This window comes from Heptranchias perlo, chromosome 7, assembly GCF_035084215.1.
Source record: "Heptranchias perlo isolate sHepPer1 chromosome 7, sHepPer1.hap1, whole genome shotgun sequence".
NCBI classification, from domain to species: Eukaryota; Metazoa; Chordata; class Chondrichthyes; order Hexanchiformes; family Hexanchidae; genus Heptranchias; species Heptranchias perlo.
The window spans coordinates 28,350,983-28,375,258 of NC_090331.1; the positions used below are offsets into that span (position 1 = coordinate 28,350,983).

Here is a 24,276-nt window from a genome sequence, read left to right on the forward strand (position 1 = left end):
AGGCCTTGTGCATGGTGACGCTTTGGACGCATTCTACCTTGGACCTTCAGACAAAGTGGAAAATAGCTCAGGTGACTGTGACGGCAGAGCTGTGAGGAAGGGGCCAGACCCTGGCCACGTAGAGCGACAATGTGAGTACCTCACACCTTATCATGTTCCTGCCGGTTATAGAGAGGGAACCCACAGACCAAGCTTTTGTTTGGCCTTGGTGACCCACTCCTCCCAGATTTTGGTGCAGGCCTGGGGCCCCCCGAACCAGATCCCCAGCACCTTCAGGTAGTCGGACCTGACGGTGAAGGGGACAAAGGATCGGGTCTCCCACCTGCCAAAGAACATGTCCTCACTCTTACTTCGGTTCACTCTGGCCCCTGAGCCCAGCTCGAAACGGTTGCAGATGCCCATCGTCCGTGGACCGACTGCTGATTGGAGCAAATAACGGTGACGTCGTCCATGTACAGGGAAGCCTTAACCTTAGGGCCTCCACTGCATGGGATCGTCACTCCCCCCTGATACCTGCGTCCTTCCTGATGGACGTGGCAAACGGCTCGATACAAATGAACAAGACCGCAGAAAGAGGACAGCCCTGCCTGACTCCAGATCTGATCAGAAAGCTCTCCGACTCCCACCCATTGATTAGAACTATGCTATGGATGTCTACATAGAGCAGTCAGATTCAATCACGGATTCCATCCCCAAAACCCATTTTGGAGAGCAAATCCATCATGTACATGTGGAATATTCTGTCGAAGGCCGTTTCCTGGTCCAGGCTGATGAGAAAGGTGTTCACCCCCCCAGTCCTGCACATAGGCGATCGTATCCCTGAGCAGCGCAAAGCTATCAGAGATCTTCCTGCCGGGTACGTTACAGGTCTGATCTGGGTGGATCACCCTCTCCAAAGCAGACTTGAGCTTGTTGGCGATGGCCTTAGACAGAATTTTGTAGTCGACATTTAGCAAGGAAGCGGGTCGCCAATTTTTGATTTCTTCTCTCTCTCCCCCATCTGCTTGTAGAGGAGGGTGATGTGCAGCTACAGTGAGACAGTTGTGGGGAGAGGGATGAACATTGAGTTCAGTGGTAGGGGTAGGAGAAGGACGATGTAGACATAGAAATACGGCAGGGGGACTGTGATATACTCGAACATATTAACATCGAGCGGGAGGAGGTATTGGCGGTTTTAGCAGGCCTAAAAATGGATAAATCCCCAGGCCCGGACGAAATGTATCCCAGGCTACTGTGTGAGGCAAAGGAGGAGATTGCGGGGGCTCTGACACATATATTCAGAACCTCTCTGGCCACAGGGGATGTGCCAGAGGACTGGAGAACCGCTAATGTAATACCATTATTCAAGAAGGGGAGTAGGGAAAAACCGGGGAACTACAGGCCAGTGAGCCTAACATCAGTGGTAGGAAAATTATTGGAAAAAATTCTGAAGGACAAAATTAGTCTCCACTTGGAGAAGCAAGGATTAATCAGGGATAGTCAACATGGCTTTGTCAAGGGAAGATCATGTCTGACTAATTTGATTGAATTTTTTGAGGGGGTGACGAGGCGTGTGGATGAGGGTAACGCAGTGGATGTGGTATACATGGATTTCAGTAAGGCCTTCGATAAAGTCCCCCACAGGAGACTGGTCAAGAAGGTACGAGCCCATGGAATCCAGGGTGCCTTGGCACTTTGGATACAAAACTGGCTTAGTGGCAGAAGGCAGAGGGTGATGGTCGAAGGTTGTTTTTGTGACTGGAAGCCTGTGGCCAGTGGGGTACCACAGGGATCGGTGCTGGGTCCCTTGCTGTTTGTGGTCTACATTAATGACTTGGATATGAATGTAAAAGGTATGATCAGTAAGTTCGCTGATGATACAAAAATTGGTAGGGTGGTAAATAGCGAGGAGGATAGCCTCAGTCTGCAGGACGATATAGATGGGTTGGTCAGATGGGCGGAACAGTGGCAAATGGAATTTAACCCAGAAAAGTGCGAGGTGATGCACTTTGGAGGGACTAACAAGGCAAGGGAATACACAATGAATGGGAGGACCCTAGGCAAGACAGAGGGTCAGAGGGATCTTGGTGTGCAAGTTCACAGATCCCTGAAGGCGGCGGAACAGGTAGATAAGGTGGTAAAGAAGGCATATGGGATACTTGCCTTTATTAGCCGAGGCATAGAATATAAGAGCAAGGAGGTTATGATGGAGCTGTATAAAACACTGGTTAGGCCACAGCTGGAGTACTGTGTGCAGTTCTGGTCGCCACACTACAGGAAGGATGTGATCGCTTTGGAGAGGGTGCAGAGGAGATTCACCAGGATGTTACCAGGGCTGGAGCGCTTCAGCTATGAAGAGAGACTGGGAAGATTGGGTTTGTTTTCCTTGGAGCAGAGGAGGCTGAGGGGGGACATGATTGAGGTGTACAAAATTATGAGGGGCACAGATAGGATGGATACTAAGGAGCTTTTTCCCTTCGTTGAGGGTACTATAACAAGGGGACATAGATTCAAGGTAAAAGGCGGGAGGTTTAGAGGGGATTTGAGAAAGAACTTTTTCACCCAGAGGGTGGTTGGAGTCTGGAACTCACTGCCTGAAAGGGTTGTGGAGGCAGGAACCCTCACAACATTCAAGAAGCATTTGGATGAGCACTTGAAATGCCATAGCATACAAGGCTACGGACCAAATGCTGGAATATGGGATTAGAGTAGACAGGGCTGATGGCCGGCGCGGACACGATGGGCCGAAGGGCCTCTATCTGTGCTGTATAACTCTATGACTCTACTAATCAAGCAGGCTGCTTTGTCAAACTTCTTGAATGTTGTTGTGGCTGCGCCGACCCAGGTGGGTGGTGAGTATTCCATTAAACTCCTGACTTGAGCCTTGTAGATGGTGCAGCAGCATTGAGCAGTCAGGGAATGAGCCAGTCATTGCAGAGTACCCAGACAGGTTGGTCCAGTTAAGCATTTCCATCAATAATTTGCATTTTCTACACTGAGTTAAAATTATATAGCACATATTTCTGTAATTTTTCTGAAAATGTTCCCTGTAATATGTAGAATCGCACATTGTTCGAATGTGTTACAAGGCAGCCAACACTTCGAGGGGCTTAGAAAACATCAGAAAATGTGATTTTGGCCACATTAAAAGCTAATCATGAATAATTCATGCTGAATAATGCAAGATGGGAGATAATCAAATAGGGCTAATTTATCTAAAGTTCAGTTCTGAAGTTACAGAGCTTTGTACGTCTTAAGATTTTGAAGTATCACCATCGCAATGACAGAAGTGAACAGTAGAGAAGCTTTCTGCCCCACAGCATGGATCTAGCTGTCATTTCTAATGTATAGCACAGTTCAGCAGCAAGAGGAGGAGATGGCAGCACGTAACCGCAATGCATATAGGAAGTGCATAATTCACAACCAGTACGACCCTAGGTCAACCACATCAGAATCAGCTATCTGGGAATGATGAAGGAGCAGTGCATTAGTAGGCTCAAGTGAAACAGAGAGGGAATGTTTGATATGTGGCATCTGAATGAAGAAAACCTGCAGGGACAGTGTACCATTTGCACTGCACCATCACCCTCCCCTCCCCCACCCTCAATGCCCCCAACCTTTATACCTTGGCACCTAGATCTCAGAAATTAGCTGCTTTACTGTGCTGTTGCTACTCACCGAGTTACATAAAATTCAGCATTGGCCATTTGGAGAAAATTGGTAAAATTCAGTTTTTACTTGGAACATTGCTGAAAATCAAGAAAGCAAGCAACAGATTCTAACAAAGCATAGTTAAACCAAAAGACAATCCACAATTTTTTACACAGTTCATAGAGAGAAAGAGAAAATATGCCATGTGTGTGTGAAAAAGAATACATCAAACACATGAAGATTGCAAGGAATATTTCCAGAAACATACATTTTTAATGATACTCTTAAAAGTTGGTCAAATCTGGAAATAGCGCAACAATGTCAATTCAATCTCCTGATCACAAGAATGAAATACATATTAACTGCACACAGGAAGATACCATGAAGCAAAGACAAACTAAAGAACTAATGGTTTAAAAAGGGAGAAAGGGATAGACCAAGTAATTACAGGCCAGTCAGCCTAACCTCGGTGGTGAGCAAATTATTGAAAATAATTCTGAGGGACAGTATCAATCATCATTTAGAAAGGCATGGATTAATCAAGGACAGTCAGTGTGGATTTGTTAAGGGAAGGTAGTGTCTGACTAACTTGATTGAATTTTTTGAGGAGGTTAGAAGGAGTGCCGATGAGGGTAGTGCATTTGATGTAGTCTATATGGATTTTACCAAGGCTTTTGACAAGGTCCCACGTGGCAGACTGGTCAGAAAAGTAAAAGCCCATAGGATCCAAGGGAAAGTGTCAAGTTGGATCCAGAATTGGCTCAGTGGCAAGAAGCAAAGGGTAATGTTCGACAGGCGTTTTTGTGACTGAAAGGTTGTTTCCAGTGGGATTCCGCAGGGTTCAGTACTAGGTCCCTTGCTTTTTGTGGTATATAACAATGATTTAAACTTAAATGTAGGGGGCATGATTAACAAGTTTGCAGATGAGACAAAAGTTGGCTGTGTGGTTAATAGTGAGGAGGAAAGCTGTAGACTGCAGGAAGATATCAATGGACTGGTCAGGTGGTCAGAAAAGTGGAAAATGGAATTCAATCTGGAGAAGTGTGAGGCAATGCATTTGGGGAGTGCAAACAAGGCAAGGAAATGCACAATAAATGGTAGGATACTGAGATGTGTAGAGGAACAGAGGGACCTTGGAGTGCATGTCCACAGATCCCTGAAGGTAGCAGGACAGGTGGATAAGGTGGTTAAGAAGGCATACGGCACACTTGCCTTTATTAGCCGAGGCATAGAATACAAGAACAGGGAGGTTATGCTAGAATTGTATAAAACACTAGTTAGGCCACAGTTAAAGTACGGTGTACAGTTCTGGTCACCGCATTACAGGAAATATGTGATTGCACTAGAAAGGGTACAGAGGAGATTTACGAGGATGTTGCCAAGACTGGAGAATTTTAGCTATGAGGAAAGATTGGATAGGTTGTGGTTGTTTTCTTTAGAACAGAGGAGGCTGAGGGAGATTTAATTGAGGTGTATAAAATTATGAGGGGCCTAGATAGAGTGGATAGGAAGGACCTATTTCCCTTAGCCGAGAGGCCAATAACCAGGGGGTATAGGTTTAAAGTAATTGGTAGAAAGATTAGAGGGGCGTTGAGGATAATTTTTTTCACCCAGAGGGTGGTGGGGGTCTGGAACTCACTGCCTGAAAATGGGATAGAGTCAGAAACCCTCATCACATTTAAAAAGTACTTGGATATGCACTTGAAGTGCCGTAACCTACAATGCTACGGGCCAAGAGCTGGAAAGTGGGATGAGGCTGGATAGCTCTTTTTCGGCTGGCACATACACGATAGGCCAAATGGCCTCCTTCCATGCTGTAAATGTCTATGATTCTATGAATTAATGAAGATATTGAGCAGGTAGTGAATAGAATGAGAGAAAAATGTTGGGGTAAAAAAAATTTTTTTTAAAATAAAGTAACACCCTCTGGAAACAAATCAGAAAAGTGAAAGAAAGAGAACTGCAGAAAGTCCAAAGTAAGAAATTAGTAAGAGAAAAAAAAAATGATTGTAGCTTCTCATCCAATTTGAACTTCTTGGGCTCGATTTTAAACGTAAATTGCGGGTGCTTTGGGGCAGGGGAGCTGCGGAAATTGCAGAAGTGCAGAGTGGGTTCAGAAGCCGGCTCCAACCTGCCGACTTCCGAGTTCCCCATAGACGCACGAGTGTGTGCGTGGGCGTCCCGAATCCTGAAGTATAGTTAAAAAACCAAATGTACCTGATTGAGGTACTTAAGGCACTTTACTTGTGACATATTAGGTAGTTAGAACGATCTTTAACTTCCTTGGGCAGCTTTCCCACAGCTTCTGATTTACGCCTGGTAAAACCAGGTGTGAAGGGCCGGATCAGGCAAAAAGAAACGAAAAAAATTAAATAACAAACCATTGGACAAAGTTAAAATACAAAATCAACTTACCTTTCCGCCCTGCTCTGATGTCCGATGTCTCGCTCTCCGATCTCCCCCTCTGCCCCCCACCCATGTCCCCCCAATCTCCCCTCTTCACCCCCCTGATGTCCCCCCGATCTCACATTCTTCCCCCCCGATCTCACATTCTTTCCCCCCCCCCCCGATCTTCCACTCTTCTCCCTCCTCCCAGATCTTCCACTCTCCCCCCCCCACACCCTGATCTTCCCCTCTTCCCCTTCGATCGTGCACTCTTCCCCCACCCCCCTCGATCTTCCGTTCCGGTGCCAGATGACATCTGTCAATCAGGCTGGCTGCCGGGCTCGAAACGCGTAAAGAACTTTAATCACCATCAATTACATTGCGATTGCATCGGAAATGGTAAATTTTGTTTATTCGGGTTTGCCACATGCACCTGAACCCCCCGCCATTTCAAAATTGAGCCCCTTGTGTTTGGCTACTGGTTGTGAATTGCTGAATGATAGTGACTTTGAAAACTGATTCTATAAACGCAATTAAAAAAAGTTACATTGTTTTCTGTACCGTATTCCTCCCTCTTTCTGTCTGTCTGTCTCTCTCTTCCCTAACTTCTCACAATCTAAGTATACCCAGTCTTGCAGATTTTTTCTGAGTTTCAACTCTCACTAAATTTTCTAAAATTTAACTGAATTCCAATTTGTCCAGATGTGGCAATGTGGCATTTCTTGCCCCTACTGAGCTACCTTGAGAAGCTGGTGGTGGGTGTTATCTGTGAACTGCTGCAGTCTCCGAGGTGAAGGTGTTCCCACAATGATGTTAGGTAAGGAATTTGAGGACTTTGAACCAACAACATTGAAGGAATGGTGACATGTGTTCAAGTCAAGGTGTTGTGTGATTTGGAGGGGAACCCAGAGGTGATGGTGTTCTCATGACATTGCTGCTTTTCTTCTTCCCAGTGGTACAGGTCATGGATTAAGAGGTCCTGTCAATATACGCTTGGTGAGTCCCTGCAGTTCATCCTCTAGATAGTAGATATTGCAGCCATGGTAAGACAGTCATGGGGGAGGGGTGAACATTGAGTTCAGTGGCAGGAGTACTGATCAAGCATGCTGCTTTGTCTTGGATGGTGTCAAACATCTTGAATGTGGTTGTGGCTGCGCCCACCCAGGTGGATGGTGAGTATACCATTACACTCCTGACTTCAGCCTTGTAGATGGAGAAGCGGCATTGAGCAGTCAGGGGTTAGCCAGTCATTGCACAGTACCCAGGCAGGTTGGTCCAATTAAGTTTTTCACTCAATAATTTACATTTTCGACATTGAGTTAGAATATAAGGCACATATTTCAGTAATTTTTCTGAAAATGTTCCCTGTAATATGTAGAATCACACATTGTAGGAATGTGTTACAAGGTAGCCAACACTTCGAGGAGCTTAGAAAACATCAGAAAAATGGAATTTGGCCTCATTAAAAGCTAATCATGAAAATCTCATGCTGAATTACCTGATGAAGGAGCAAAGCTCCAAAAGCTTGTGATTTCAAAGAAAGCTGTTGGACTATAATCTGGTGTTGTGCAACTCCTTACATTTGAATTATGTAAGGTGGGAGATAATCAAAAAGGACCAATTTATCTAGAGTTCAGTTCTGAAGTTACTGAGCTTTGCATGCCTTAAGATTGTGAAGTATCACCATCACGATGACAGAAGTGAACAGTAGAGAAGCTTTCTGCCCCACAGCATGGGTCCAGCTGTCATTACTAATGTACAGCATAGTTCAGCAGCAAGAGGACGAGATGGCAGCACATAACCGCAGTGCATATAGGAAGTGCATAATTCACAACCAGTATTACCCTAGGTCAACCACATCAAAATCAGCTATCTGGGAATGATGAAGGAGCAGTGCATTAGTAGGCTCAAGTGAAACAGAGAGGGAATGTTTGATATGTGGCATCTGAATGAAGAAAACCTGCAGGAACAGTGTACCATCTGCTCTGCACCATCTCCCTCCCCACCCCCACCCTCAATGCCCCCAACCTTTATATCTTGGCACCTAGATCTCAGAAATTAGCTGCTTTACTGTGCTGTTGCTACTCACCGAGTTACATAAAATTCAGCATTGGCCATTTGGAGAAAATTGGTAAAATTCAGTTTTTACTTGGAACATTGCTGAAAATCAAGAAAGCAAGCAACAGATTCTAACAAAGCATAGTTAAACCAAAAGACAATCCACAATTTTTTACACAGTTCATAGAGAGAAAGAGAAAATATGCCATGTGTGTGTGAAAAAGAATACATCAAACACATGAAGATTGCAAGGAATATTTCCAGAAACATACATTTTTAATGATACTCTTAAAAGTTGGTCAAATCTGGAAATAGTGCAACAATGTCAATTCAATCTCCTGATCACAAGAATGAAATACATATTAACTGCACACAGGAAGGTACCGTGAAGCAAAGACAAACTAAAGAACTAATGGTTTAAAAAGGGAGAAAGGGATAGACCAAGTAATTACAGGCCAGTCAGCCTAACCTCGGTGGTGAGCAAATTATTGAAAATAATTCTGAGGGACAGTATCAATCATCATTTAGAAAGGCATGGATTAATCAAGGACAGTCAGTGTGGATTTGTTAAGGGAAGGTAGTGTCTGACTAACTTGATTGAATTTTTTGAGGAGGTTAGAAGGAGTGCCGATGAGGGTAGTGCATTTGATGTAGTCTATATGGATTTTACCAAGGCTTTTGACAAGGTCCCACGTGGCAGACTGGTCAGAAAAGTAAAAGCCCATAGGATCCAAGGGAAAGTGTCAAGTTGGATCCAGAATTGGCTCAGTGGCAAGAAGCAAATTTCTATGAACTAGTGAAGATATTGAGCAGGTAGTGAATAGAATGAGAGAAAGAGTGTTGGGGTAAAAAAAAGAAAAAAAAACACGAAGTAACACTTTCTGTATACAAATCAGAAAAGTGGAAGGAAGAGAATTGCAGAAAGGCTAAAGTAAGAAATTAATAAGAGAAAGAAAAAGAATGATTGTAGCTTCTAATCCAATTTAAATTCTTTTGTTTTGCTACTGGTTCTGAATTGCTGAGTGATAGTGACTTTGAAAACTGATTCTTTAAACAGACTTAAAAAAGACCGTTACATTGTTTTCTCGGCCGTATTCCATGCTAGCAAAGCATATTAGTCATTATCTTTATTCCATATCCTTTCTCCTTTGATAACTTGTAATTTTAATTATATCTCATTTCTAATTAGCAATAAAACAACTTAATATAATTAAGATCAGGGTGAGATCTGACTTCTGTCTGACTACCCTTTATAACCCATTATTGATAACTCTAAAATATAATTGTTGGTGTCATTGATGAATTTGTTCACGTTTATCAAACAAAAAAAGTAAATTGATAAATAAGTAACATGTGAGATGATCCTAAATTACCCTAGTTGAAAAAATTGATATAAATATATAGACTTGTCTCTTAAATAGTTCTACAAAAGGAAAGTAAAACATTATCACACACTGTGACAGACTCCCATTTTATAAAATGTACCTTCCTTTACATGTTTAATGATTCTGGAATGCTCGCTGTGTCTACAGTTGAAGTGGTAGATATTTGATCCTTCCAAATGCAACCTGTTCTTTGTCCAAAATATGTAGTAATCACTTCATTTTGTTAATTTTTTTTGTTCCAATGGTGCTCATTAAAGTTCTGTGTCACCTTAGGTTTTCTGTTGATACAACTACAGGTAGGGCAACAATTACTGTAAAGTTGAGGTACATTTTTACTCTTGGGTAATTTCATTGTTAGGGTTCTTTTCAAATTATTTTTGAAATTGCTTGTAGTGAAAAATATGCAACTGTACATTTAGTAATAACCATCTACCTGTAGCATTATAGAGATAGATGGGTGATAAGGGTAAATTGGTGAAAATTGCTAATTCACAGATGTGTGGCATCAGCACAGCACATACAGCATGCAATGCATTTACTGGCATCACAGATTTAATGCACATACAGGTAGGAAAATGGCAGGGATTTTGAAGTTATTAGAGGCAAATTCAGTCTTTACCAATCCACCGTCTGAAAAATAAGACAGGACATTATGATGGAGATCAGTAGAATCACCTTGGTTTTAATGATCCTTATATATAGACAATCTACTCATGGCTGATAACAGAATCTGCACAGCCCTTGCACCCCACCAGAGAACTGCTACAATGAAGCATATGGGCAAAACTATGGTTGGAATGCTAAAGCAATGCTACAAATTATGGAAAAGCAGAAGAATGATGGTGCACAGCAGCCACCAGCACCAGACGGGCCATTGCAGGCACAGAAATTGGAACAAGACGAGCTAATTTCCCAGTTTGCTCTGCAATTGCTATTACATTCTATTGGACAAATTTACAATCAAAGGCATTCTATTTGCTTTATCTCTTTGGCTTAACCATATGTATGTTGCAGAGTCCTGTATACGTCCTATTAGCTTTACTTTTTGACAGCTGATGCTTTCTGTTCTACCACAACTGGCCAGCTACATGGTAGACAGAAGATCTGCAACCTGTATTTGCAACCTATCCTGATGTATCTGCAGCAGTGCAATGGTGAATGTAGCCATTTTGCTTTTGGACTGTCACTTGTGCAGAACTACATGGTGGCACAGACTGTAATGGCCAACATACTGGTAATGTTGCTTTAAGAATGTTCTGTGATTAGTGCACCCTGTCACCTGATAATCAGCAATCGACAGCCTTTATTTAAATCTGTAATCAGAGGGATTAGGTTCAAACTAGTACTAAAGTGAATGCAGAAAGGATCCAATCTCAGCAACTTGCAGCCTTTATGCAATTTCTTTATTAATGTCTCTATAAAAACATGCCAAGACAATGCAAATTGCTGCTAATGTAAATGCCACTTAGCTGCTACTGTGATATTCTATGCATGACACTACTGGAGGACATCTTTTCACAAGGGCCACTGATAATTGTGAGCACAGCACACTGAGCATCAATGAGATCTCTCAATCCCTCCTGCTTGGCTGCCTGCAACCATTCTACAAGCAAGCTGAAATCAGCCATGGTTCCTTCTTGAAATTTGAATCCGAAAGTCTCCATAGCAGCAGTGGGAGCATTCTTGAGAGTTGTTCCTATTGCATATAAGGTCTGTATTACTGAGGTTGCCACTGCAAATCCATATCTATCTAACCGATCTATATTGCCTCTCATTGCCATATGTGTGGAGGGAATTGACTGTCAACACAGATTGTGTGTTCCAACATTCTGAGTTAGAAAGTGGTCACTTTTAGATCCGTGTCCTTAGACATTTCAGGAGAAGCGAACAAAACACTGGGCTACTACCCTGCAACTGAAAGCCCTTCATCAACCCCCAGCACTACCACCCCTTCCTCAAAAGTGCTCTGTGCTTCTCCTGTTTCCTCCACAATCTCACTAGATCTTCTGAGTTGTATGTATTTTTGTTGATGACTGTGTCAAGTATGGATAATTGTGATTGTGGCAGTGGTACTCTTCATATGTGCCTCATAGGGCACTGGGTTCTCCTTACTCTGTGAAGAGAACAGATTAGATGTTATGAATATATGATCACACTTATCAATTTGGATTGCACTGTGATTACATGCACTACTTTATACTTCTGCACCATCAGCATGTATGGACATGTTGATGTAACATTGGACAAATCAAAGTAGAAGTTTAGAATTATAGAAAATTGCAGCACATAAGGAAGCCACTCAGCCCATAGTGTCTGTGCTGACTTTTTACTAGCGTAATCCAAAACTAATCCCATTGTTTTGTATCTTCCTCTACTGTAAATGTTCATCAATTCCTTCAAAAGATGGAATGGTTTTTGCCTCAACTCTATTCTAACAACAATCTGCCTTAAAAAATGTCTTCTACTCTCTCTTCTCTTAGTGACAATTTTAGATTGATTATTCCCTTGTCATTGACCCCCAACTAGAGGAAATAGTTTTCTATATTCACCCTATCAAAACTTCATGATTTGACAAACCTCAATTTAAATCTCTTTTTCGTCCTCCTTGCTCCAGTGGAAAATAGTCCAGTATCTCAAGTCTTTCTTTATATTCCCATGCTTGTGGCTCTGTACCCTGTTTGGGGGTCCTTCCTCCTGCACTAAAAAGGTTCTATTCTTTCTCAATAATGTAGTTCACAAGTACATTTTAAAAATTAATTTCTTTTTATTAATTTTTGGGATGTGAGCATCTCAAGGCCGGCAACCTTAGTTGCCTTGAGAAAGTGGTAGTGGGCAGCCTTCTTGAAATGCTGCAAGCGGTTTGATACAACTGAGTCAATTGCTATGATGCTTCAGAGGGCAGTTTTGAGTCTACCACATTGGTGTGAGACTGGACATCATGGGTAAAACACACTCTGTGTGGTCACTCAGCCATTTCATATAAATATTGTGCACATCATAGCTGGATTATCAAACTTTGTGTTATTTATATTGATTAAAGACTCATTAGTGACACATATCCTGATCCCTCAAAGCCTCTCCACCATCTACAAGGCTCATCAAAACCATTCCCTCGGATGGCTGCTGCCACAACAGCACTTGAAGATCCAGGACAAAGCACTTTGCTTGACTTGCAGGGGCCCTGTCACTGAACTCAGTATCATTATTACAAGTGGGTAATTGGCGTTTTTTTTCCATTATCAGTAATTAAATTAGTTAATGAAATTGCATGATTCAAAATTGTGCTTTTTCATCATTTTGATAGTAGTTGGAAATAACTGGAAAGAAGGAAAATATGGTCCTCTCTATAGAGGTGATAGCAGGCAAAATTTGCAGTAAGATAATTGGACAATGAATGATACTGCATTTGACTCGGACGCTTCTCATCTTATATCTAAGTTAAAATAATTAACAGAATGAGACCTATCTAATCAATAAAAGTGGTGAAATGTTCACGTGGTGCCGTCCTTTGCATTTTATACAGTGAGGTGTGCTTTTTCACCATAATCTGTTACTGAAGATCTCTATGGGCTGGACACACGAGCACGTTTTTCCTGTCTCGGAAATGCTAATGTGGGAATGTTGTGAGCCCTCTGCAGGATTATTGCGATGTGACACCAGCCCGGGATTGCATGGCGCCGACTGACTGCGCTCTCTGACTTTCCGCAGCTTTTTTTTTCATGGGACCCTGCTTGGAAACGACAAGGACTCAGCGGTTCATGCGGAATATCGTGGCGCAAATGAAACGCTGAATTCACTATGGATCTCCTGTCCCCTTTTCTTCTGCGAGCATTATCTGGTCACTATCACCTCTTTGGGCTTTTTCTGCTCAACGTGTGTATATCTTTTGCACAGTTTGGTAAGATGAAGTTTTTTTTAAAGGTGAATGTGCCTTTTTAATACAACTTTTGCATAAGTGTTTTTAACAATATTTTTGCACACAAATTAGTTTGCGTAAAAACGTGAAGAATGGTTAATGCGTTTGTCAAAAAATATTGTGTTGATATTGGATCTCAAAATGTTTAATTACTGCATTATAAGAGTTGGCAGCTGCATTCTGCTGTTTTACTTTAATCGAAAAGGAAATATACATACAGTATGTCAGTGGCAAGATTTCCCTGTGAGGACGTTGGAGGCAGTTTTATGGCTGTCTTTTGTTGTGCCGAAACCTTGGGAGGTCGCCGGCGCAACTTCCAGACAACGGGAGGGCGAAAAAAAGTTGAAAAGACACAAACTGCGGTGAAGAGGGTGCGGGTATTAGATCAAAAGCGCTCCTTACAATGAAAGGTGCTGGATTTTGCAATGCTCTTGGTAGAGGCGCATTGTCAGCTGTTTTTTTTTGTTTAAGAGGGACTATGTATATGCATTTGTAATCTTAGAAGAATGATCTGAGAAGAAATGCTATGCATTTCCCCAGATTGCAACATTAGACTGAACCAAAACAAAGTCAGCGTGCTTCTGTAGGTGTGGACCAGGTGTAATATTAATCAGGCGCCAGTTTATTTTATGGTATTGACAGTGTTGTCAATATTATAAAATCAAAGCCATCCATCCAAAAGTCTTCAACTGAATTTTCAGTGGCTTTGTTTAATTCCTATCGTTTACTTTAAACACGGGGTCAATTACTTATTGCTTTCTTAAAACTTTTTTTTTTAAAATGAAACTACTACCCAATCAGTTGAAAGAGGTGTTTAACCCATATATTGCAGTAAATTTTTGATCAAACTTTAAAGCTTGACATACATTTACCCTCTCTGGGCTCAGTTGGGACAAAGCATTTTATTCAAGGCTAGGAATTGTGGATTTTTTTTTACAATTTTATATGTCCACATTTGTTACAGAAACTGGAATTTGTTTTTAAGGTTGTTCTTCAGTTTATACTACAGAAGGTGTTACAGCCATCAACAAACTACAGAAAATATCCCCAGTCATGAAGTTGATCATAACTCACCAGTGACTTTGATATGTAGCAAGTGCCATTGGTAGATAGATATTTATGATAATTCACTGCTAGACTTGACACATTTGTTGATATACACATCTGGACCGCATAAAGCATGTATACTTCTTGTCATAAGAAGAAAGCCAAATGAAAACGTATGATTTTGCTCAACTACATGCATCTTAAAAATGGGCAAGATATATTCATATTGATCAAGCTATCTGTTGACACAGTACTCCATGTACTTTTAAAATTGTTTTTCAACTTTCTTTTGAGTTATTTACGTACACTACAGCTGTATAGTTCTATTGCATGTTTTAGCAGTACACATTTATGTATCTTCTGAGGCATAGAATACCATAATCTAATGCATGTGCAATCAAAAAAGCTGAGAGCTGAGGTAGTTTGATTTTTGTGATTTGTTAAACTTGGGAAGCAATAGAAGTTGTTCACTTATAGCTGTTGGAGGAAAAAGGTCCATCAGAATTTCTCAGATACCCTTTGATAGATGCTGTTAGTTTTTCATTTTATTTTTTGATTGCATATGACTTGGGTTGGAATAGTGAGCAGGAGTGGCCTTAGGAAAGAGAGCCTCAGTGGAGTTAGGAAGAACATCAGTGACAGCTGAAAAAGATAGCAGTGGCATTTAGCAAAGAAAAAGTAACAGCATGAGGACAGAGATTGTGTCAGAAAGATCAGAGCTTGAATCTTCTAGTAGTAAATCTGGACAGATCAATTTATTATAGTATAACAACCCTTAGGAGTTTATAATGTTATCAGTAGGCAGAGAACTTTGATGTCCCAGGAGATCTCCACCTACCCCCAGGACCAAAGAAAGTTTACATTATTGGATATAGCCTACGTCAGTGAATTTCTTCATTCAGTTTGGGACACCAAAACAATGTTGTGACCCAAACTTTGGTTCCAAAAAGTTCCAGAGGAGCACATACAACTTCATGAATTAAAATCAGACAAAAACAGTGGACTGAGAAACCAACAACAGCAACAGCTTGTATTTGCATAGTGCCTTTAGCATAGAAAAAAAAATCCCAAGATGCTTCACCGAGGCATAACCAAAAAAATTGATTGCTAGACTAAAGAAGAAGATATTAGGAGGAGTGATGAAAAGCTTGGTCAAAAAGATGAGTTTTAAAGAAGGTCTTAATGGAGGAGATAGAGGTTGAAAGGCGAAGGTGTTCAGGGAAGGACTTCCAGAGCATAGGCCTAGGTCACTGAAGGCATAACCACCCATTGTGGGGTGAAGGGAGGGGGAGGATGCACAAAGAGGCCAGAGTTAGAGGAATAAAGAGTTCAGAGGGGAGTTTATAAGGCTGCAGGAGGTTACAGAGATAGGGTAGAGGCCATGAAGAGATTTAAACACAGGGATTAGAATTTTAAATTTGTACCGTTGGGGGACTGGGACCAAATGTAGGTCAAGAAGGACAGGGGTGATGTGTATGAGGGATAGGATACAGGCAGCAGAATTTTGAATGAGGTGAAGGAGGGTTGGAGGCCAGCCAAGAGAGCATTGGAATAGTTGAGTGTGAAGATAATAAAGGCATGGATGAAAGTTTCAGTAGCAGATGGGCTGAGGCAGAGGTGAGCAATGTTGTAGAGGTTGAAGTGATGGAGAGGATTTGGGGTCAAAAGCTCAGCTCTGGGTTGAATAAGATGTCGAGATTGCGAACATTCCGGGTTCAGCCTGAGATAGTGACCGGCTGGGGGGGTGGAATTGGTGACACAAAGGTACGGAGCTAGTGGAAGGGGTCAAATTCAGTGGCTTTGGTCTTCCCAATGCTCGACTGGAGGAAATTCTGTCTCATCCAAGACTGGATTTGGAGAAGCAATCTGACGACAGAGGTGGCTGAGGCATCGAGAGGTGGAGCTCGATGTTGTCAGCGTACGTGCAGAAACTGACTCCTTTCTGCAGATAAAGTCGCTAAATGGCAGCATATATATCAAGAAGAGGAGGGGGCAAAGGATGAATCCTTGGGGAAATCCGGAGGTGATGCTGCAGAGAATCCATTGTTGGAAATGCTCTGCCTTTATTGGATAGTTCCATTGAGCTGGACACGGGAGGAGAGGTGTTGGGAGAGGAAGGTATGGTGGACCATGTCAGATGCTGCAGGGAAGGTAAGTTAACTGTGAGAGTAGGATGGAGAAGATCTACAAGAGGAGGGGAGAAACTAGGATTGGGAGGAGAAGGGATTCCGATTAGCAGCTGCCAAGTTGGCTAGAAGTACAGGAGAAAGGATTTTGGTCATCAGCTGGAGAGGATACCAAGGCCAGAAGTGCATTATAGTGCCCACCATTGGTGAGACTTTACCAAGGAGAAAGGTATGGCATCTTGGTATCTGCTATAAAGATCAGGAAGTGGGCAAAGGAGAAGAGACCAACTGTTCCACTCAGCGCCCCCCCCCCCCCCCCACCATCCATGGATGTAAATCAGAGACTGAAGTCTGATTATATACTGAATGAAGCTGGCACCCCAAACCAGCACGTGAACTGGGGAACTCTGCCATGATCAATTGGACACTGCAGTAGTTTGAATCTGATGTGTAGTTGTTTGCCATTCCATAGGAAATATGAGATCCTGTGATGCAGGTTGAAAAAGGTTATAGGAATATAGCCCAGGTTCATTTGAAGGAGGGAGAGAAGATTAGAAAAAATGTTCTGAATAATAACACTCTTAGAAGAAGAATGAGCAAGATGAGTCCTCCATCCATATCCTCACAAATATCCCTGAGGATAAGACTCTAATTAAACAGGTAAAGAGTGTCCCAGTTTAGATTTTGTGGCATTTCCATCTGAACTCTGTTCTGCACTTCCATCAATATTACATTATACTTAAACTGTTGGCTATGCTGAAGACTTGTGTGAACTAGCTAAAATTTAGCTACAGTTAAAATACCCACTTTTGTTTGCTAGATTGAAGGTTTATATATATTGAATTTGATCAAAGATGAACTTTGCACAGTTACCTAAATAATGTGGATTGCGATCATTTAATTTGAAATCTCAATGGATTGCTGATAACAGCTGGAAATCGAACTTGGAAATTGTGTTTTAGAATTGGATAAGAAAATATATTGTTCACTAAATTTGAGGAAGTGTTTATTGATGTGAGGTATTATGGATCAAATGCTTGGGTACAAGAACAACATCCTATTATTATCTGATTAACAATAAATCATATTGGATATTACACAGTATCCTGTTAATAAGGATCGGTGAAATGTTTTCCCCAGTGATTAACTTGCTAAATGCATTGCTTGATCCATTGCTGAACTATTCAGACCAGGCTTGATTCCTGCTCTGTGCTGATTTTGCTGACCTCAGCCAGAATAGCAGTTGTAGTGCAACAGTTGCCCTCAGTGTCCTTGGATTAAGGCGAGGAAAGTCATCCAGAGTGCCCACTATTTAAAGAAAAATCACAAGGATATCTTCTGATATGAAGTGTAGGTAACTGGAAGAATCTTGTAGTCTAAGTACATGCGAGTCTATAAATGTGTGCCCTAACACATTATAGGGTTTTCTGATTTTGAGCCTCCAGCGCAAGGCCTTGCCAACTGGGAGCGCACATGAAAAAATAGGGGTACAGTAGTGTAGTGGTTATGTTACTGGACTAGTAATTCAGAGGCCTGGACCAAAAATTCAGAGAACATGGCCTAGAAATCGGATCGTGCTGTGCCTGTTTTACAGGTGTTAAATGGGTGCCCAAGGGTCCAGTATGGTGCACAGATGTGCTCATTCTGCGCCATATTGGTTCGGGCTCCTCTCTCGGCGTCCAGGGTGCGCACCTGAAACTGGCATTAGACAATTGTATATGCAAATCGGGGCAGGGGGCTAACTCCTGTTTCAGGCCCCTTTGTAAAATTCGACTGCAGATGATCCCAGCATGTGTCATGCAGGTGCTCAGCAGTCAAATCAGCGGTCCTTAAAGAGACCACTGGAAGCTGCCATTCGAAAGGTAATTTGGAGTGGGAGCGTTCCTCCTGGCTCCACATTAACACTGCGGCAGCTGTTGGTCACCGCTTGTCTCCCTCCTGATTGCCCCACTCTCCTGAGGTCCTTGTCCGGTGTCCAAGCCGGCTGATCTTGCTGCCCCCCGCGACTGGTAAGGTGCCTCTGGGGCCGTGAATGGTGCCCGGAGCTCGCTTGTACTTTCCTAATGAGACTGGTGGACCAGTTTGTCGTGGTCCTGCCGCCGGCCTCATTTGGCGCATGCAGCGTGCGTTGCACTGGATCATGTTTTGCAATTAAAAAAAAAATTGCCCATAGCAGTTTTAAGAATTTGAATTCAGTTTGAAAAATCTGGAAATGAATTAAAAATAGCCATAAAATATCAGTGAAAATGACCATGAGGCTGTCTGATTGTTGTAAAAACCCTACTGGTTCACTAATGTTCTTTAGGGAAGGAGACCTGCCACCCTTACCCAGTCTGGCCTAAAGTGACTCTAGTCCCACACCAGCATGGTTGACTCTTAACTGCCCTTTCTAGTGGCCTAGCAAGTTGCTCAGTTGTATCAACCTCTACCACCAGCTCGTTCTCTGGGGAACTAGTAGGGATGGGCAGTAAATGCCAGTGTTGCCCACATCTCGAACAAATTGATATAAAAAAAAATTCTCTGGTAAATAAAGAATAAATAACCGAAAGGACAGGGAAGTGTACCTCTCTCTCACCAGTGATACAAGTCCAAGCTGGGTTCAAAACTGCATAGTCCTCTGACAGATTCAAGAATTGATGGAAGATAGATCTGTTTCCAATATCTGGCCCAACCCACATATCAAACCTCTTTAGAAGGGTGTAACTATATGTTGCAAGATGGTGGATAAGGCTGAGCTGGTGAGCATCATTATTTTCAGAAAAACCACTGGAACTCAAATCTTTAGCAAGTCAATCAGCTAAATTAGACCCAGCCCAAACAAACTGCTTCAATGCTTTGTCGTAGCTTATTTCTGAGTATTTTCTAAACTTGAGAGAGATAATTTTAAGGCTAAAATTATGTTGAAGCATATATTAATATATTCCCTAAAAAATGTCAAAAGTTAATATAGTGATCTGGTGCAAGAAATTTAAGTATCACAAGACAAGAAAGAAGATTTTAAAAGCTCGACCCTAGAACAGCTAATGGCCCTGATGACAGATGCTGAGGTTTTCAAAACCTTGTCTGAGGAACTGGTTGCTTCCTTGGCTTCCCTATTTCTAACTTTGATATGAGTGGCAGTACAAAATATTGTTGTGTATTATTAAGATGTGACTCATAGACTGGTTACGGCACAGAAGGAGGTCATTCGGCCCGTTGAGCCCATGCTGGCTCTTTGTAAGAGCAATCTGGTTAGTCCCATTCCTCTGCTCTTTCCCCGTAGCCCTGCAGATTTTTTCCCTTCAACTATTTATCCAATTCCTTTTTGAAAGCCACGATTGAATCTGCTTCCACCACTCTTTCAGGCAATGCATTCCAGATCATAACCACTCGCTGCATAAAGTTTTTCCTCATGTCACCTTTGGTTCTTTTGCCAATCACCTCAAATCTGTGTCTTCTGGTTCTCGACCCTTCCGCCAATGGGAACAGTTTCTCTTTATTTACGTTATCTGAACCCTTCATGATTTTGAACACTTCTATCAAATCTCCTCTTAACATTCTCTGCTCTAAGGAGAGCAACCCCAGCTTCTCTGGTCTATCCACATAACCGAAGTCCCTCATCCCTGGAACCAAGATGACAGGACAAATAGAATGGATGAATTGAAGAGGGGCTAGTTGCTCAAATACGACTTTGATCATCAAAGTACCTTCTACCCTTGGGCCAGTAGTTTTTTTTTAAATCAAACTTTGCCTGCACCCTTTTCTTATACCAACTCATACAAGAAAACAAAAGGAAAATCTGCATTAAAACACTGACCCATACCAACCTTCCTATACTGACTGGTGGGAGAGGGTTGGGGGCAGTTAAAATTTCAGGATCAGGCAACCCGACTCCATTCCCCCCCACCCCCCCCCGCCATTTTAACTTTTAAAGTGCAGGAATCAGGCCATGGACGAGGCTCTCGCAAAAGGCAGGCGGGGGCCTAATTAACATTGCAAAGTCGTGGCCTGATGACATCAGCACCGCAACTTAAATTTAACAGAAAGTGAGGGCCGAAGCTGTGTGATTCCTGGAAGTTGAACTGAGACAGGGACTGCTGGTGGCTCTTTTAGCATTCCTTGTGGGCAAGGAGGTGCAGGAGTGCGCCCCCCTTAAGGAAGCCTTCGGCCTCGCCCAACCCTGAACTCCAGCCTCTCCACCAACCTCCCTCACTATCCCCCCATCCCACCCGATTGCCTACCTACCCCCCCCCACCCCCATTCCCGATTGCCAACCGGAGCTTCCTTCCCAATGCTGGGGACCGTCCCCAAGGAACCCCAGTTGTGGCCTCCTGCCGCTTGTGTTTCCCGCCTGCCTGCCAGCCAGGCTGCCCATATGGCTGGCTGCGGGCAGGAGGCAGAGCTACAATATGTTTGAGGCCCTGCCATTAAGATCAACAGTGCCTCCACGTCCCTGGCCTTGCCGGGTTCTTCGCCCGATTACAGGCTCCCCCGCACCCTCATCGCCTTCCCCATTAAATTGGGGCCAATATGTCTAAAATATATTTCATGACTAAACCTTTTCTCTTAAAAAAATTCTCAATAAAGCTAAGCCAGTGCTCAGTAATTTAGAGTATTTAACGATTAGGCTGGAAGCTATAATTTGATCAGACCTCATTAAGCAGCAACTCAGTTGTATTTCTCTTGTTCTTCCTGTTATACCTTTTTTATAGCTTTGAACTACTTTCCCTTGGTTCTAAGTTCACTTTTCTCAACTGACATCATATTTCCCACAAGCCTTGCATTGATCATTGGCCAAGCATGATTTATTGTTCAAAGTGGTAGCCAGAGTTCTGAAAGTTCAGTATCTCAGGTAAGTGAAGCTTTCAAGATCTATAAGAAAAGTCTTTGGTAAAGATTGTCTTTTAGTGTTCATAACTGTGGTGAAACTACATATTGAATCACACTAAAAATCCTTGTTTAAATGCTTAATTACAAGAGAATAACCTAAGATATATAGAACATTATAAAAAGATATATAGATAGTGTCAGCTTGGCTCAGTTAGTATCTTTCTTGCAAGATTGTTAGGTTCATGCCTTATTAGACTTGAGCACATGATGTAGGCTGGCACATCTGTGCAATACTGAGGGAGTGCTGTATTGTCGTTGGTGCTATCGTTCAGATTAAATCAAGACCCTGTCTGTTTGGTCCAGATGGACATGAAACAAATCCATGGCACTCTCTTGAAGATGAGCAAGGTGTGTTTTCGGTGTCTTTTTTTTCAACCAACGCCACCAAAATCTGATTGATCATTCGTTTCAATTTTTGTTTATGGGACCTTGCTGAGTTCAAACTAACTGCTGTGTTTGCCTACATATCATCAATAAATACACTTGAGAAGTAATTTGTTGGTTGTAAAACACCTTGGGATGCTATACAAATACAAGTCCTTTCATACTTTTTTATTCGTTCATGGGATGTGGGCATCGCTGGCAAGGCCAGCATTTATTGCCCATCCCTAATTGCCCTTGAGAAAGTAGTGGTGAGCCGCCACCTTGAACCGCTGCAGTCTGTGTGGTGAAGGTTCTGTTAGGAAGGGAGTTCCAGGGTTTTGACCCAGCGACGATGAAGGAATGGCAATATATTTCCAAGTCAGGATGGTGTGTGACTTGGAGGGGAATGTGCAGGTGGTGGTGTTACTATGTGCCTGCTGCTCTTGTCCTTCTAGGTGGTAGAGGTCGTGGGTTTGGGCGGTGCTGTCGAAGAAGCCTCGGCGAGTTGCTGCAGTGCATCCTGTAGATGGTACACACTGCAGCCACTGTGCGCCGGTGATGGAGTGAATGTTTAGGGTGATGGATGGGGTGCCAATCAAGCGGGCTGCTTTGTCCTGGATGGTGTTGAGCTTCTTGAGTGTTGTTGGAGCTGCACTCATTCAGGCAAGTGGGTGTATTCCATCACACTCCTGACTTGTGCCTTGTAGATGGTGGAAAGGCTTTGGGGTGTCAGGAGGTGAGTCACTCGCCACAGAATACCCAGCCTCTGACCTGTTCTTGTAGCCACAGTATTTATGTGGCTGGTCCAGTTAAATTTCTGGTCATTGGTGACCCCGAGGATGTTGATGGTGGGGGATTCAGCACTGGTAATGCTGTTGAATGTCAAGGGGAGGTGGTTAGACTCTCTTGTTGGAGATGGTCATTGCCTGGCACTTTTCTGGCGCGAATGTTACTTGCAACTTATCAGCCCAAGCCTGGATGTTGTCCAGGTCTTGCTGCATGCGGGCACGGACTGCTTCATTATTTGCGGCATTGTGAATGGAACTGAACGTTGTGCAATCATCAGTGAACATCCCCATTTCTGACCTTATGATGAAGGGAAGGTCATTGATGAAGCAGCTGAAGATGATTGGGCCTAGGACACTGCATTGAGGAACTCCTGCAGCAATGTCCTGGGGCTGAGGTGATTGGCCTCCAACAACCACTACCATCTTCCTTTGTGCTCGGTATGATTCCAGCCACTGGAGAATTTTCCTCCTGATTCTCATTGACTTCAATTTTACTAGGCTCCTTGGTGCCACACTCGGTCAAATGCTGCCTTGACGTCAAGAGCAGTCTCTCTCACCTCACCTCTGGAATTCAGCTCTTTTGTCTATGTTTGGACCAAGGCTGTAATGAGGTCTGAAGCCGAGTGGTTCTGGCGGAACCCGAACTGAGCATCGATGAGCAGGTTATTGGGATGCATCCTAGGTTGCTGAGGGAAGTAAGGGTGGAAATTACGGAGGTACTGGCTATAATCTTCCAATCCTCCTTAGATATGCGGGTGGTGTGAGAGAACTGGAGAATCACAAATGTTACCACTTATTTAAAAAAGGATGTAAGGATAAACCCAACAACTACAGGCCAGTCGGTTTAACCTCGGTGGTGGGGAAGCTTTTAGAAATGATAATCCAGGACAAAATTAACAGTCACTTGGACAAGTGTGGATTAATTAAGGAAAGCCAGCACAGATTTGTTGAAGGCAAATCGTGTTTAACTAACTTGATCGAGTTTTTTGATGAGGTAACTGAGAGGGTTGATGTGTGTATGGACTTTAAAAAGGCATTTGATAAAGTGCCACAGAATAGGCTTGTCAGCAGAGTTGAAGCCCATGGAATAAAAGTGGCAGTGGCAGCATGGATACGAAATCGGCTAAGTGACAGGAAACAGAATAGTGGTGACCGGTTGTTTTTCGGACTTGAGGAAGGTATACAGTGGTGTTCCCCAGTGGTTGGTATTAGCATCACTGCCTTTCTTGATATATATTAAAGGCTTGAACTTGGGTGTACAGGGCACAATTTCAAAATTTGCAGATGACACAAAACTTGGAAGTGTAGGGAACGTTGAGGAGGATAGTGATAGACTTCAAGAGGACATAGACAGGCTGGTGGAATGACCGGACATGTGGCAGATGAAATTTAATGCAGAGAAGTTCGAAGTGATACATTTTGGTAGGAAGAACGGGAAGATGCAATATAAATTAAAGGATACGATTCTAAAGGGAGTTCAGGAACCGTGAGACCTGGGGGTATATGTGCACAGGTTGTTGAAGGTGGCAGGGCAGGTTGAGAAATCGGTTAAAAAAGCATATGGGATCCTGGTCTTTATAAATAGTTGTAAACAATTTTACAACACCAAGTGGCATAAGAGTACAAAAGCAAGGAGGTTGTGGTGAACCTCTATAAAACATTGGTTTGGCCACAACTGGAGTATTGTGTCCAATTCTGGGCACCACACT

At 42.8% G+C, this 24,276-nt stretch overlaps 1 protein-coding gene across 1 annotated transcript in view; it reads left to right on the forward strand.

Moving 5' to 3' along the window:
- The first annotated feature begins 13,151 nt into the window (after positions 1 to 13,151).
- The window catches only part of si:ch211-246m6.5 (von Willebrand factor D and EGF domain-containing protein), a 222,272-nt gene continuing 211,147 nt past the window's right edge, over positions 13,152 to 24,276 (forward strand). The window contains exon 1 of the mRNA XM_067987197.1: positions 13,152 to 13,356. Coding sequence (XP_067843298.1) covers positions 13,257 to 13,356 — 100 coding nt within the window. The 5' untranslated portion in view covers positions 13,152 to 13,256. The remainder of the gene's footprint in view (positions 13,357 to 24,276) is intronic.